The 15815-nt window shown below is 35.7% G+C and overlaps 2 protein-coding genes across 2 annotated transcripts; both read left to right on the top strand.

The window, feature by feature from the left end:
- Window positions 1–4305: 4305 nt before the first annotated feature.
- On the top strand, window positions 4306–6235 carry tmigd1 (transmembrane and immunoglobulin domain containing 1; the record flags this gene model as incomplete). Its single annotated transcript, XM_079247395.1, has 5 exons — window positions 4306–4360; window positions 4454–4738; window positions 5665–5952; window positions 6036–6139; window positions 6224–6235. 5 exons carry the CDS (start codon window positions 4306–4308, stop codon window positions 6233–6235), a joined length of 744 nt encoding a protein of 247 aa, XP_079103521.1.
- Window positions 6236–10430: 4195 nt separating this feature from the next.
- Window positions 10431–15634, top strand: pimreg (PICALM interacting mitotic regulator; the record flags this gene model as incomplete). Its single annotated transcript, XM_079247394.1, has 4 exons — window positions 10431–10724; window positions 10914–11215; window positions 11331–11426; window positions 15481–15634. 4 exons carry the CDS (start codon window positions 10431–10433, stop codon window positions 15632–15634), a joined length of 846 nt encoding a protein of 281 aa, XP_079103520.1.
- Between the last annotated feature and the right edge of the window lie 181 nt (window positions 15635–15815).

The raw sequence follows: 15815 nt of genomic DNA, 5'->3' as shown, positions 1-15815 counted from the left end.
TATCAAGCTTGAATGACAGGGAGAGATGGTGGAAACTGTGCCGACATACCACCAACGGAAGGGGCAAATCAGGGCAATTTAATGTGCCAGGTTATTGTAAGTGGGTTAAAAACTATGTGTGAGTATTTGGACTGGATACACAATGAGAGAGTACTTTGTAAGTGCATGTTTTGGTGTTTGGGCTAGTAGGCTCAGTAGTAATCTGATGAGGAATGCCTGTTTGCACTGTGTATGGAAGGAACTCTGATGGCACAAACTGCTGGATTAAATAAATTGCATCCACTGACGTTTGTGTGCCCATGCGTTTTCCAGTGATCTTATCTGACTCTGGCTGCACTTTGGCCGCTGATTTTATCCTTGAGTTCGCTCTCCTCATGTAATTCCTCATATACAAACATAGTCACATGAGCACACAATCCTGCCTTTATCCATTTTACCTGACCCAGCTTTGGAACTTCAACTTTTATTCAGAAGTGTTAAAAGGTAACTTCACTAGAAACTTTAATAGATAATTTAGTCAGAGTATCAGGGTTGATTTAATCATGGAAACTTATAAGGTACTCCAAAAAGAAACATGGTGGAAGTTAACAGTTGATAATATGTATCAGATTCAACAGTGGGGAGTGATTAGCACAGGATACAGGTAAGACTTTGCATCAACGGAGGAGGATATAGCTATAGGTGTGTGTGTGCTAAGAAGGACAAATCTCAGCATGAATAGATTACAGGCTAGTCAGTTGTGCAATCTAACATAAGGAGGACATTCTTCTTTCACCACTACACGTGTCACAATTGCGGCTAACCTTTGATCTTTGATGAAACTGTACACACAATGATTTCTTAAACACAGAGTGTAATGAACTGTAAAAGTCAGGGCTTGTGTTGCATTAAATAGATATATGTGCAAGAAAGAATAAAGTTGAAAACTAGCAGTATGTAAGCTTTGACAGAATTACAAAAGGAATTCAAAGGATATCGCCACAAGTTTTAGGTACCTTTTACTTTCTACCTCTGGTTGGAAAAGAAATCAGCCATTCATAAAAGAGATGTCAAATAAGCTCCAACAATAGATTCGGTGATGTTTATTGTACTGTTTTTTAATTTATTTATTTATTTACTTATATTGTTTTAGGTTTTCCGAACAGCTTAAACGTTTTACTCAATTGATGAATGCTTCTCCCTAGTGGGTGAAAAGAGGGAGGGCTACTGCAGACTAGCAATTGCATGGACGTGCTTTTATATTCTAGACTATATAGACCTTCTAAAAAAGCGTTAACTGTCTATTACTTTCCTTTTCAAAAATAAATCTCTAAAAGGTGGGATGATGAACAAATGTCATGAAGACAATTTGTTGAAATAAAATTGGTTTAAAATGTAAACAAAAAACTATAGAAGGGCAACAAACTCGAGTTCTGTGGCTCAGTGTGTTGAGCTGCCAAAGAGATTCCAGCCCCTTAATGCAGGAGGAGCATTGCATAATTAATTGACAAATTACTCAAAGTTAATGAGCTATTGGTCAATACATTATTGGGTATGCAAATAGCATTCCTGGGAGTCTTTAGAAGAAAACATGGAAGGGGCTTCACCACTCTGAAAAACTAAATTGATGCATCAGACACAAAATGTAAAACTGCATTTCTCAGCAGAAAGATTTCCTCCACTGAGCAACACAGGAGCACGAATGCTGCGGCACGCTGACATGGTTAGCACTGTGGCCTCACAGCAAGAAGGTTGCTGGTTTGATCATTGGCTGGGGCGAGGTTTGGACAGTGGCCTTTCTGTGTGGAGTTTGCATGTTCTCTCCATGTATGCGTGAATTCTCTCCATGTACTCTGGCTTCCTCCCACCATCCAAAGACATGCAAGTTAGGTTGATTGGGTATTCTAAATTACCCCTAAGAGTGAGTGTGAGTGATTGTTCGTCTCTGTGTGGCCCTGCAATGGACTGGTGAGCTGTCCAGGGTGTACCTTGCCTTTCACCCTAAGACAGCTGGGATAGGCTCCAGATTCCCCGCAACCATGAATTGGATTAAGCGGTTTGGAAAATGAATGGATTGATGCATCAGACACAAAATGTAAAACTGCATTTCTCAGCAGAACGATTTCCTCCACTGAGCAACATAGGAGCACTAATGATTAGCCGATCAGCATCATGAGCAGGGCTACTAACAGTCTTGCCAGGTTGTTATAGAGTGTGGTCTCGGTGAGCTAAGCTGATTTTGCTTTTCTCTGTAACACTACTAAAATCCTGGAAAAAACAGGTATGTTGGTATTGCTTTGCATCTATGTAGACTTGAAAGGAGATTTAATCCTTGTTTCTAGTAATTATGAGAAAAATGTGCCCTGCTCTAACCTGAAGGAAAGCAATGTATGAAAGCTGAAAGAATGTAAACAGCGTTAACAAACATTTGGCATGGATTTCACTATTCATATACAGTCATTCAAAGACAAAGGAGGATGGATAAATCCCTGTTCAGTCACAAATATGTAGTAGAAATCAATATGTCGACTTATTTCTCAAATCTAGTGTTATTTAACTATTTGTGTTGCTGCATTGCTGAACCAAAAAATGAAACATTAACATGTTAATAATACACTCAAGCATTAGAAAACAATACCCAATGCAATAAAAAGTTGGTCAATTAAAACCAGTTATGTATTTTAGCTTACACTGTTCGCTGCTCACACTCCCAAGAGGGACATATTGATTCATGTTATTAAGTTAAATTTTTATAAACTAGTTGGGGTTTTTTTTTTAATCTTTATCAGTCTTTTTCACCCTGTAATAAATATTAAAAATATTATTAATAACTATTGATTAGCTTGTTAAAGAATAACCAAACCATGTCCGATGTGTTGTTTTTATACAAGCTACTAACACTTTATAAGCCTAATATGCACTCAATGATTTCCATCAACTTTTTTTTGCTTCATCAAACTTGAATTCATATTTGCTTTTAGTGTCAGTTTGCTATCAGTTTGACATTACAAATCATTGCTGTTTGTTTCTTCTTCAAAACAAGTTTAAATAATGAAGTTATATGATAAAAATTATGACATTTTTATAACTATTACACAAATAAGGAAACCAGAATTACATGCGTTATACCAGCATAAACAAACTGTTGACTTGTATGTTTGATTCACTCACGGATTAACAAATGAACAGATGTATCTTGTCAAATACATTTAAAAATTACATGAGAGCTATTAAAATCTCCTACAACGCATATGAAAATAATCTCATAAAAAATGTGTAGTTTCTATTCATGTCCACACCCAACAGGTTTTAGTGCTATTGCAATAACTTTTGCCAATAAAAATGTTTCCATCTGTTTGCACATTTTAAGAGTGCAACAATAAAAAAAAAGGGGGAAAAAAACTCAGGGGTGGGAGGGTGCTAACAGGAACAGGAAAATAAAGTTATGACCAAGTCATTCAGAAGAAGAGACATTATAAAAGTGACCTGAAAGGCATATATGAGTTGATGAAGCTTCAAACAGCCTTCCACATCTACATAGTCACACACTGAACAAAGCAGGAAAGAGACTCAGAGAGAAGAGCCAAGAACACTCAGTGACCGGTAATGTCCTCTTCCTCTTCAACTATAATAGATCATTTTAAGTTTATCCTTTATTGAGTATCAGTTATTTCATTATTTGATTTCGGCAAAGGTTATCAGAGTCATTTTAAACTGTTATTATGTTTGTAAACCATTTCTTTTTACTTTAGTTTTGAAAGCCTTGTTGAGATAAAAGTAAGCTCTTTCACAAGACCAGTCTTCCTGCAAAAGAATGATTTTTTACTAAAAAAAATTATGTCTTCTTTCACTTAACTCTTTTTGAGAAACATTTGCTGGTGAAAATATTAATGCCTAAACAAGTTGGTTCTTTTTCCCAACATGATTTTCTGGCTACAGGGTAGTTATGTATCAATGTTCCTGAGTGTAATACTTTTTTCTCAACTGGATCTACAGTGTTATAATTTTACATCCCTCCATACGTCGATCAATATTCTATTTCCACATCATCCAATTCAGAGTGATGTAGAGGATTTAAGATCCAGTGACAGCCTTAATTTTATATACATATATATATATATATATATATATATATATATATATATATATATATATATATATATATATATATATATATATATATATATATATGTGTGTGTGTGTGTGTGTGTGTGTGTGTGTGTGTGTGTGTGACTGTGGGCCCTTATACAGATCAATTGTTCTGGTGAATGTTCATTCTGGTGCTCTTTTCTTTATATTCAGGTTTATCCCAGGAAGATTAAAACGATGTTTAAACTGACTCTTTTCCTTTGTCTTTTGTACTACGGTACCCAGACATTAGGTAAGCTGTCCTGCTAATCCATGAAAGATGAACTTCTTGTTTTCCTGCTAGATTCAGTCAGACCCTGAAATCCTTCTTTTCTTTTCTCCCAAGGTATCAATATCAACGCTGTTCCAGATGCCAATACTGAGGGTATTATTCAAGTTGAGCTTGAGAATACCGTATCACTGGTCTGTGGGCTTGATAGCAGCACTCCATCTGATGAAGAGCTAGTGTGGCTGAGGAATGGAGCTGTGGTCAGTCTGAAAGATGGAAACAAGATGGGTAGAAGCAGTGTGTGCATCAATCCTGTCATCTATGAAGATAATGGTGCCACTTTTACTTGTCACCTGCACAGTAATACCTCCGTTACAGCCTCTGTCACCCTGAATGTCACTTGTAAGTTGCTGAAAGGGCATTTTATCATGTTGTTAATGGTACTGATAGACTAAATTAATAGATTAAAAAAAGTTGGGATCTTTTTCTACTCAGTTTCCATACATCTAGACACTCATAGGGCTCACTCCAGTGATCCTTTGGTCTGTTGACAACACCATTGTGTGACTGTGGGCCCTTAGTAATATGGGTTTTTAATTAGATTTTTTTTTTTTTTTTTCCCAGAAAATTCCTCACTCTCAAACAAAATCACTAAACTTTAGATAATTGAAGTGACAAAAGTTTTAGGAATATGTACTTACGGAAAATGGCTAAATTGTACCTAATATTTCTAAGTACATGACATAAATTTCTCATGGTGTAAGTGACTAACAATAATTTATTATTATTACTTTATGTTAATCAAAAAACGATGTCACCGCATCATAGTTTCCTTTTTCTTCTCTCAAATACAGTGATGAATTTTCCTGAAGTAAGCCAGTCACAAAGATTTAACTTTAAGAGAGAGGTTCCTTAAAGAGACAAGAGCAAAACCTGCATGTTTTAGAACAATGATGAACTGAAGAAATTGTTGTAGTGATGATTTAGTTTTTCTTTTGTTATAATCTTTACATGATCCTAAACTTGTCAATTAGGTCTTATGAAAGAAAAAGCAACACAAAGGTTCATATATTTGCAAATAATCATACTAAATCTCTATTCTTGAAAATAATCATAAGCATGTAGCAAGTGGACAATCAAAATCTATGTAGATTCAATTGGCAGCCAAATGATAGTTGGAGTTGGAGTGTTGCAGACTGAGCTGATCTGCCAGTGAAACATGATATTTAAAGTTTAGACACACTGAAATGTGTTTAGCAGGCCTGTTTGTTGGACAAGTTCACTTGTCTAGGGAAAAAAGTGACATTAATGTCTTCTCTGATCCTCAGATCACCCAGAGCTCACCGGGTCAGAGGAGGTTACAGTAGAAATGGACTCTCCGCTGGTTCTGCAGTGTGACATGCGAGCCAATCCACCAGTCTCATCCATGACTTGGTCACTGAATGGAAGCATGGTGGATCTGTTAGAGGGTGGCTTCGCTGTGACAAATGATGGCTTTACAAGCACGTTACAAGTCAGCAAAGCTGAGAAACTCTTGCATGAAGCCACATATCAGTGCATATCAGAGTCTCTTTTGTATGGACAAAGCAGCAAGACTTTCAAGGTCACAGTGACAGGTCAGTTCACATGATCATCTCTGTGTAGAGTCTGATAATTTATTGCTTGTGAGTAACTTGCTCATCTTTCTTCTCAACTCTAGACAAGACCATAAAGTTCCCTTTAATGCCCTTGATAGCTGGGGTGGTGGTGGTAGGCCTCACTGTAATCCTTGCATTTGTTTCACGGTGGAAAAAGATCACAAAGGTAACGCACAAAACTTACATCTGGACAACAGAGACTTTTTATAATGTTGAACTAATAGATGTTGCTGTTTTTTTCTTTCAATAGTGCTGCAAGTGAGTTGTGCAACCATAACCGGCCCTCTCCACTTCACAAGATGAGACAAGTCATAAAGACATCATTACTGTACTGTGTGCAAGAGACTATGATACTAATTTATGTAACTTATTTAATTTCATTAGCATATTTGCTTTTTTAAAGGGATATTTTGACAATGCCATTGAACTAATGACTGTTTAATATAAAGCTACAGCCTGGTGTCATTAGCTTTGCTTTTCACACTGTACAGCTAGCCAGGCTCTCTTCCCACAGGTAATCTCTCAAAAATCTTTTGATGTTAAGTTTTTGTATGACTGAACAAGCTAATTAGAGCAATCAATGAGCTCTTAATGTGTCTGCAGGTTTTTTGTACAATTTGGACAAATCTAAGCCTGGTGTCTGACAATTGCTTGATATTTTGGTTTTTTTTAGGGTTTTTTTTTTGTTGGCTATTACTAATAACAGAATATTTCCTAAATTCTGCTAAATGATATTGAGCTTGTTACAACCCAGAAAAAAACATGTAAAACATCTTCTCTTTAGGAAACTGTTTTATTTTATGCAAGGTAAAAATGCAAAATGAGATAAGTGATTTGTGAAACTACAAAAAGTCTGAAAAAGGAGAAGAAGTGGAAGATTAAAGCTCGGACGTTTCTGAATAAAGTTAGACTTGACTTAATTGTGGTGAAGGGCTATTTTACACTTTGATTTTTCAGTTTACGAGAAAACCGCAGAAGAAAATATCATAACTTGGGGTAAAACAAACCACCCCAGAGGTTACCTGCTCAGTAAAAATACTGGATGCTTGAATTGTGTTAATCAATCAGTCATGGTTTCTCTATTGACGTTACAGGCAGCAGTGTGTTTTTGAGAACTGAAGACAAATTGACTGCACCTTTTGGATTAGTGGGTTTATGACTCACTTTAACTAATGCTGAAGTAAATCATGCAAAAGTGTATTTACTCCCATTTTCCATTTTCTAATTTATGTTTGAATAAAATACACAGTGAACTGAAAGCGCACTGGCACTGCAAGTACATTCTTCTTCTTGAAAAGTACATTCATTTATGGTCACAAACTTGTTGTGAGTGTATGATTTGATGACTGAAGTGATGGATCAGCGATGTTCAGCTCTCATCCTGAAGGGCATCAATCCTGCAGGTTTTGAACTTTAACTACTGACTCAACAGTACAGCCCTGGCTTGTTAAAATCATGTTATACATTTACTCTTAATGTGACAAAAGGACATGGACAACAAGTCTGTAAGGGTCAAGGTCTAGGTCTTTGTGCACTTCTCTAAGATGAAACATTTTACGAGTTCATATAAAACTGTGTAACATGGAACAAGGATGGAAAAAAGGCTGTGACATAAATTTGGGCGATTATATCCAGTTAAACAGTTTCTCTGATATTTTTTAGTATTGTGTTAATGTCGTATCTATATTAAACTATACATAGATCTTTAACATGAAAAAGAAAGAATAATTTGATTATATATGAGTTTTTAAGACGGTAGGTTGTATTTGAAATTACTACATTATTTATGGTTGTATACATGGAAAAATGGTCCTTTTGTATCATCTTTATTGGCCTCAAATGATTCACCTATCTTTTCCTTGTGTTAAATATTTGTGTTTTGTGATGTGATGCTGGGAACCATCATGTGGATGATTTTACTAGCAGCACTTTTAGTATAATTGAAATGACTCATTTTTCCTGCAAGTAGAGAAACAAATGTAATTACCATTATAAAGGGGAAAAAAAACACTGGGTTGTTTGTGCCTTCATCAGACTAAAACAGAATGTGCGGTCATGAGGAAAATCTTAAAGGACTGGTACTTGAAAGCAACATACAGATCTGTAGTGACATCTGCTGGTCACAGTCATAAAAAAAAAAAAAGCCATGAAAATGTAATTTATTTATCACTGCATAAATAAAGTCACAGAATGAAATTTAATGTAAGAATAAAGTAAGTCCTTTTTTATGTGACAGAAGATGATTAAATATATTTTTAAAAATTGCTCCCAGGATGTTGTTGCCATTGACTGTTTAAACTAACAATACAAATGCCTAAATATAATTTATTTTTCAAGGAGAAAATGTTATTGGAACAGATTTTTGTTATTTCACATCAGAACTTTCTTATTTTAGGGAGTTATATTGCAGCTCTAATACAATATTAATAATTGGCATAAAGTCTCTGCAAATCTCTGTGAAACATATTTTCTCTGATATTTTTTATTTAATGTTAATGTGGTATTAATGTGAAACTTTACATGGATCTTTAACATTAAAAAGAAAGAAAAATTTATCATGTATGAGTTTTGTATCTGAGGGTATGTTGTGTTTGAATTTTTTGTTTGTGTTTGATATGCTTCTATAATTTTTTTTAACTTTTCAATGTTTTCCCCTTCTCCTTAATTGTGTAGATGGAGTGACAATAAAACTCTAAACACTATATAATATTCAACAAGCAAATACAACACACCTAACTAGCCTGTAAATTTCACCTACATCTGTCTCAAGAAAGCTTGTAAAAACATTTACAGATCTCATAGAGATATGGTTGCAAAACTTATAATGCTGTGAAAAAATTGCTATGATACCTTAGATAAATTTTATTTCTTCTATAACTTAAATTTATTAAATAAATCAGAAAAGAAAAATCTCTTTACTGTGTACTTTTCGTACTACTCAACATTATAATGTTACATTTATGGCCTATGGGTTTTCACATAACACACCACTGTGACCCACAAATATTTTCTAAAAGAACAATTATATTATTTAGCTTCAAATTTCACTATGTCTTTATTACTAAAATATCTTGTTTATTAACTACAGTGTTTGGACGAGTGAGATGTTGCAATTTATAAAATTAAACAGTGATTTGAACCATTTTAATTATATCCTTTTTTTATGTTTAAGAACTGTAGAATCTGTAGGCCTCCACTATTTATTGCTCCTCCAAGCAATCACAGCACGACTCTTCCAACTTGCGCAACTCCAACGCAACGTAATACGTCACTCGCCTGACGTAAAGAACGTGGTGACGCAGTTCTGCCTGAAACCTGCTTGGATCCAGCGCCAAATTCAAACTCAGAGAAAAGCGACTTGCTGAAGCAGAAAAGTTGCGGCATTTTCCACCAGTGTTAATTTAAGGTAAGTCAGAGGGAATCCCATTGTTCGAAAAGGCAGTCTTGATATTTGTTTTCTTGATAAAAATAACATAAAAAGATATTGCAGAGTAAATTGAGGAGTTAACGTCTACTAGCTAACGTTACGTTCACGGACACAGCCCTCTTTTGTTTTGTGAGATTTAATCCCAAACCAGAAGTGTTTATTTGACAAATTTCTTGTTTAATTTGATAAACTGAGTTTAACGCACATAAGAGCACTGGATCACAGTAATTTGTTGCTCTTGCGGTGCTTGACGAAGCTCTCCTTGACTAAGTTAAACAGAGCTAGGTAGTTTCTTGCAAGGCAACATTGTCCTGAACAAACAAAAGCCACGGAGCCATCACTAACATGATTATTGCTGCTTGATTGTAGAGGTTGTTACGGGTCATTTTCACCTCCCTTTCCCACCCCTGGCTTATTAACATTTTTCACTTTTTTTCCCTCAGAAAATGGTCTCTCTTTAATTTTAAATGGCATTAATCTAAGTTACATTTGAATCACATGTCTATTAAGTGTTTTCCTTTTTTGTCCCAATTTTAGAAAATATACTTTAACTCCAATTTGACGCTTAGTAATGTCTTACAAGTTTTCAACAAGCAAAGATTAATATTTTCATATGTTAATGTGAAAGAGTTTGAATTGGTTTCATATGATTTGTTTTTTCTTGAGCCATCAGTCCCAAAAGATGCTTAATTCAAATTAGTTGTACTAAATTATTTCTTGGGTTACCATCTTAAAATATTTCCACAAAGTATGTTTTGTATATTTCTGTACATAATGAATAAACTCTGCCTTTCTTAAACTTTGTGGCTAATTCTTAAGTCTCTTAATTGCAGTCACTATGACTGATTACTTTGTTTCATTGTTATTGGTTAAGATTGTTAGATATTATCATAATTGTCTCCACACTTTTTTTTTTATCTGATTGCCCCTTTCTTAAGGATAACGTTCTTTTGTATGTTTAAAAATCAGATCTACCCATGATTTAGCTGTTTGTTTGTTTTTTCCTCAGTTCAGCACAGCATCTTCAGTAATGGATGGTGTTGGTAGAGCTGTGGTTGGGGTCTGGCGGGCACACACAGTCCTGGATGAATCTGACGGGGCAGAGAGCTCCCCAGAAGCCCCCGACCACTTCCGTAAGATGCGCTCCTCATCGTCCCTCAACTCCCTAAGAATGTCTTTGCGCAAGCGGCTCCCACTGCGTTCTGTCCAAGCAAACTCTCTCCCCGAGAATCCGACATGGGAAAACCTGAAGGAGCAACCCAAGCCCAATCCCGTCCGCAAACTTACTCGCAGTGCCCGGAACTCTATCAGCGATATGTACCAGGTGGATTAAGTTTTAATTACTAAATCTGTGTATTTCGATCCATTTTTGTTTTGTGTAGAGTTTTTTTTTTCTTTGCACCTAAATGCTTGGAAATAAATTGGTTTGAATTTTGCTGCCACATCCACCATACAACATCAATATATAATTTTCTGTCCTTACCATCATCGGCCTGTGTCATCTCCCCGTCAGAGGTTCCAGAGGGCCAGAAATTTTTCACATGATGAATGCTTGGTGGCAACCCCAGGCCGTGATGGAGAAAATCCTGGTCCATCAACTGCAGGCACCCCAAGGCGTACCCCTCGCCGAGCTGCAACACCCAGACGAACCCCGAGATCTGCAGCGAAGCCCAGAGGTACTCCGGGCTCTAGAGGGCGGAAGACACCTGAAGCAACTGTACATGGAGTAAAAACGGGTGGTGGCAGGAGGCAACTGGTGCGAATGGCTGCACTACGAAGTCCCTTTGCTTCTCCCAACACACAGAACCAGAGGCTGTGAGTTTCATATCAGCAATATCCTTCCTGAAGTTTTTTCTTATTTTCCTCTTATGGCTGCTTGTGTTTATGGGCAATCTTTTAGTCTGAACATTTGTTTTATCTGTATTGTTAGAAAGTTTGACCAGGATATGGACACAGTTTCCAGTGGCCTCAGGAGGCTCAAACACCTGTCCAAAGCATTTGATGACATCATTGGCAGAGAAAACAGGTAAGACACTTTTGTTCTTTGTTAAAGTTCCTTTTAGCTGAATGTGTAACATTTTGTTTGTGCTATTGGCTTCCCAGAATTTGAACTAGCTGTGTGTACTTAAGGAAGCCATCAGTCCACTTCCTCTATATTGGTGCATTCTCTCCATAAAAAGACAAGGATGTGTTCTTTGTACTTATGAGGCATGTGACTGCCTCCACCCACCCAACAAATCCCAGCCTGTAGCACAGCTTGTGTATCTCCAGACTTCCTCCCCCTCCCCCGAGACATTCTTCCCGCCTTGGTTTGAAACTGGGTCTGTGTTTCTGGAATTCGGATGCTGTGGGAGTGAGCGGGGAGCAAGTGTGGGAATTGGAGCCAGATGAATGACAAAACATTTTTTTAGAGACTTGTGAATGTTTTTTTGCATCACTTCCTGTGTTGAAATTCAAAATGTGAGAGGAGAATTATATTCACAGTGAAACAGTGACCTTGTGTGTTATCCTTATATTACATGAATCTTTCGGTCGTTCTCACTGAATGAAGCGACCCATTCTTTAGAATATATAAAAGTTTGTTTCTCAACAGGCAGTTCAACTATTCCCTAATTATGGAGTAAGACAAAAGGTAAATTAACACCTCAAATAAAATCCTAACAAAACCCAGAGCTATGGAAACACTTGCATTGAGTTACTAATTTGACAGCATGAAAGTGCATGGCAACAAAAACCTGGCATCCACTTAAAGCACTGCTTTGCATCTAAATCTAAAAGTCTAACAGTTTTGATTAATTATTGAAAAAGTCTAAACACAGGATGTTCTCTTTTCAGTCACTTACATATCTTTCTAACCATATGGCCATACGGTATTTCTCTCTATTTCCAAAGTGTCTACACATCTCAGAAACACATTAGAAACTTGATGTTATGTTTTTTAAATTTATTTCATGATTAGATTTGTTTCTATTCTTCATGGTAAAAATGTTTAATCTTTGTTTGTTTGTTTGTTTATTCATTTGTTTCAAACCAAATTCACAATTTGCAAAAACAATTTTACAAAAACAATTTTACAAAAATTTTTTTACAATTTTGGTTTGAAAAGGGGGATGGGAGAAGCAATGCTTATTTTAGTCCACCCCCTTCACACACCACGCAGCATAACACAAAACAAAATTACAAAATTTACACAATAATCAACACAGACAAGACAAGACAATGACAAAGACAGGCCCAACGCACTCCCGACCGCCCCCCGCTCTTCCCGATCACATGACTTCAATACATTTTAACATGTTGTTATCAACCATGTGTTTTACACAGCAAACATAATCAGGTAATACACTTCTAACACATAATACATAGACAGAAATTTGACACTCGGTGCATGTGCCTGGCCATGAAGTTTTCACTGCCTCATCTCCTCCTGGTACTCACTCATTACCTTCCTTTTAAACATACTTTTAAACAACAAAAGATTTTTACAAGTTTTCATTTCCTCAGATAAGTTGTTCCATAGAGTGACTCCCCTCACAGAAATACACATAGCCTTTAGAGTTGTCCTTACTTTTGTCTGATATAGTTTATGACTTCCTCTCAAATTATATGCATGATGAGCATCTCTATCTTGAAATAAATTTTGAATATTGACAGGCAGAGAATTTGTTGATGCTCTGTACATGATTTGTGCCATTTTATAATTTACCACATCATGTAATTTTAAGTTAAATGTGTTAAGAAAAAGTGGGTTGGTGTGATCATTATATTTAACTTTATGAACAACTCTAATGGCTCTTTTTTGGAGAATGATCAATGGTAACAAATTTGATTTGTAACAATTTCCCCACACTTCGATACAGTAATTTAAATATGACATTATGAAGGAATGGTAAAGGATAAGCAAAGCACTCTGATTCAGTATCAGACTACATCGCTTCATCACACCCACACACTTGGCAACTTTTGAGCGCAAGTAACAGATATGGGGTTTCCAAGACATCTTTTCATCAATAACCACACCTAAAAACACAATTTGCTGTACTCTTTCTATTACTGTATTTTGTATGGTTATGTGTATTGGCATATCCTTTTTCTGGTTACCAAACAGTATAAGCTTCGTCTTTTTTACATTCAATGACAGCTTATTTATATTAAACCAGTTTTTTAATTTATACATTTCTTCATTAACATCTTTCAGAAGTTTCTCCAGGTCATGCCCTGAACATAAAATATTTGTATCATCTGCAAAAAGTATAAATTTCATTATTTCAGATATTTTACAAATATCATTAATGTAAAGTAAAAATAGTGTTGGCCCGAGAATAGAGCCCTGAGGCACACCACACTTTATATTCTTACAATTAGATTTATACTGTTCAACCTGGACAAACTGATGCCTGTCCCTCAGATAACTCCCTATCCATCTATGTGGTAGTCCTCTAATGCCATATTTTTCCAATTTATCTAGTAATATGCTATGATCAATGGTATCAAAAGCCTTTTGTAAATCAATAAAAATTCCCATAATAAATTTATTGTTGTCAATATACCTTGTGATTTCCTCCACTAATTCAATTAAGGCAAGTGATGTTGATCGATTTTGTCTAAAACCATATTGGCTATTAGAGAGCAATTTATTTTTTTCAATAAAAGTATGTAATCTTGAATTAAATAGTTTTTCTAGTATTTTTGAAAACTGTGGTAAGAGAGAGACAGGACGGTAGTTTGTAAAGGTGTGTTTATCACCTGCTTTAAATAATGGAACTACTTTTGCAATTTTCATTTGAGAAGGAAATTGTCCATGCTCAAATGATAAGTTGCATATATGTGTAAATGGTTTAACTACAGCCTCTGCAACATTCCTAATTGTTCTCATGTCGATCCCATTACAATCCTGAGATGTTTTATTACTACATTTTCGTATTGCCTCTAAGACTTCCTTCTCGTCAGTAGGGGTGAGGAACATTGAGTTTGTATTTGTTTCTATTAAATTACACACAGGTTCACTATCAGTTGGGATTTTTCCAGCTAGTTCAGGTCCTATATTTACAAAAAAATTATTAAATTTCTCAACAATTTCCTCCTTATTAGATGATCACTGATATCGTTTAACAACAATCCACTATGAATTTCATTATCTAATATATTAGTAAAAATATTATCAATTAAAGTCGCACTATGTGCTGTTATTCTGGTTGGTCTTAAAATTAATGGATAAAAATTATTACTAAACATCATATCAGTGAAGTCCTCCGTAATTTTGTGATTATTTTTATTTAAAAGGTCTACATTGTAGTCTCCACATAATATAATTTCTTTGTTAATTTTTTTATCGAACAGCCGCTCGATCCAGTCTTTAAAAAGATTAATATCTGAACCTGGGGCCCTGTAAACACAGCTTACAAGAATTCTTCTCCTTTTTTGTAGCACAATTTCCACAGTTATACATTCAAATACATCCTCCACAGCCATTGACATATTTTCTATAATTTTACAACTAATAGCTTCGTCAATATATAAAGCCACACCCCCTCCATTCCTATTCTTTCTGTTCATACAAAACATTTCATAGCCGTTCATCGTAAAGTCCATACCTTTATCCATGTTTATCCATGTTTCTGAGACTGCTATTATACTAAAAGGTGATTTGAATTGGGACAAATAGTCTTTGATACTTTCAAAATTTTTATAAAGACTTCTGCTATTAAAATGGACTACTAATCTTTTCCTAATGAATTTTGACTTTGATCTCACAAGTGCATTTTAAAAGAAGAGAGCTTGTCTGAGGTGAACATCTTTAATATACCAAACTAATTAGTAAAAATATCTGACCAAAAGTATTGACATCATGTTGTTGTACAAGGTTAGTAGTGGAATTCTTTAGCTTTAGCTTGCGATGTGTCAAATCAATATTATCCAGATGACAGAGTTAATAATTCAGACAGAATTGTTCCCTGACAGACTACATCCCCACCCTCTTTTCTTAAATCTGCCAAATGACAGCTGGAGGCTTTTGTGGCACTCGTTGTGTTTGTGCTCTCTGCAGTAACCACTGCTCTCTTCTGTCTTTGCAGACCCAGTTCAATTGAATGCTCTGGAGGAGTGATGATGAGAAAGTTGGACCCAAGCGGTAAACTCAGTCGTTCAAACCTCACGCGTCGAGCCTCACATCTCTCCAACACACTGGGGGGCTGGGCAAACACAGCTGTGAACACTATTCGCAAACCCAATTGAACTGCATACGTGTGTGCTTGTGTAGAAAATACAGGACCTTTTTGTAGTCATGTCTTACTTTTATTATTATAGTGTGACTGTTATGTATACATGTAGGTTTGTCATATACTGGGAGACTATTTTATGGCAGCTTGCCTTCCTTCATACCTATATGCCTTTGTATAAATGTCAGTATTTGTGT

The sequence above is a fragment of the Telmatherina bonti genome (assembly GCF_933228915.1).
Source record: "Telmatherina bonti genome assembly, chromosome: 10".
In the NCBI taxonomy this organism is placed as follows: Eukaryota; Metazoa; Chordata; class Actinopteri; order Atheriniformes; family Telmatherinidae; genus Telmatherina; species Telmatherina bonti.
The sequence above is the reverse complement of the archived record's forward strand: the minus strand, read 5'-3'. Positions and strand labels throughout refer to the sequence as shown.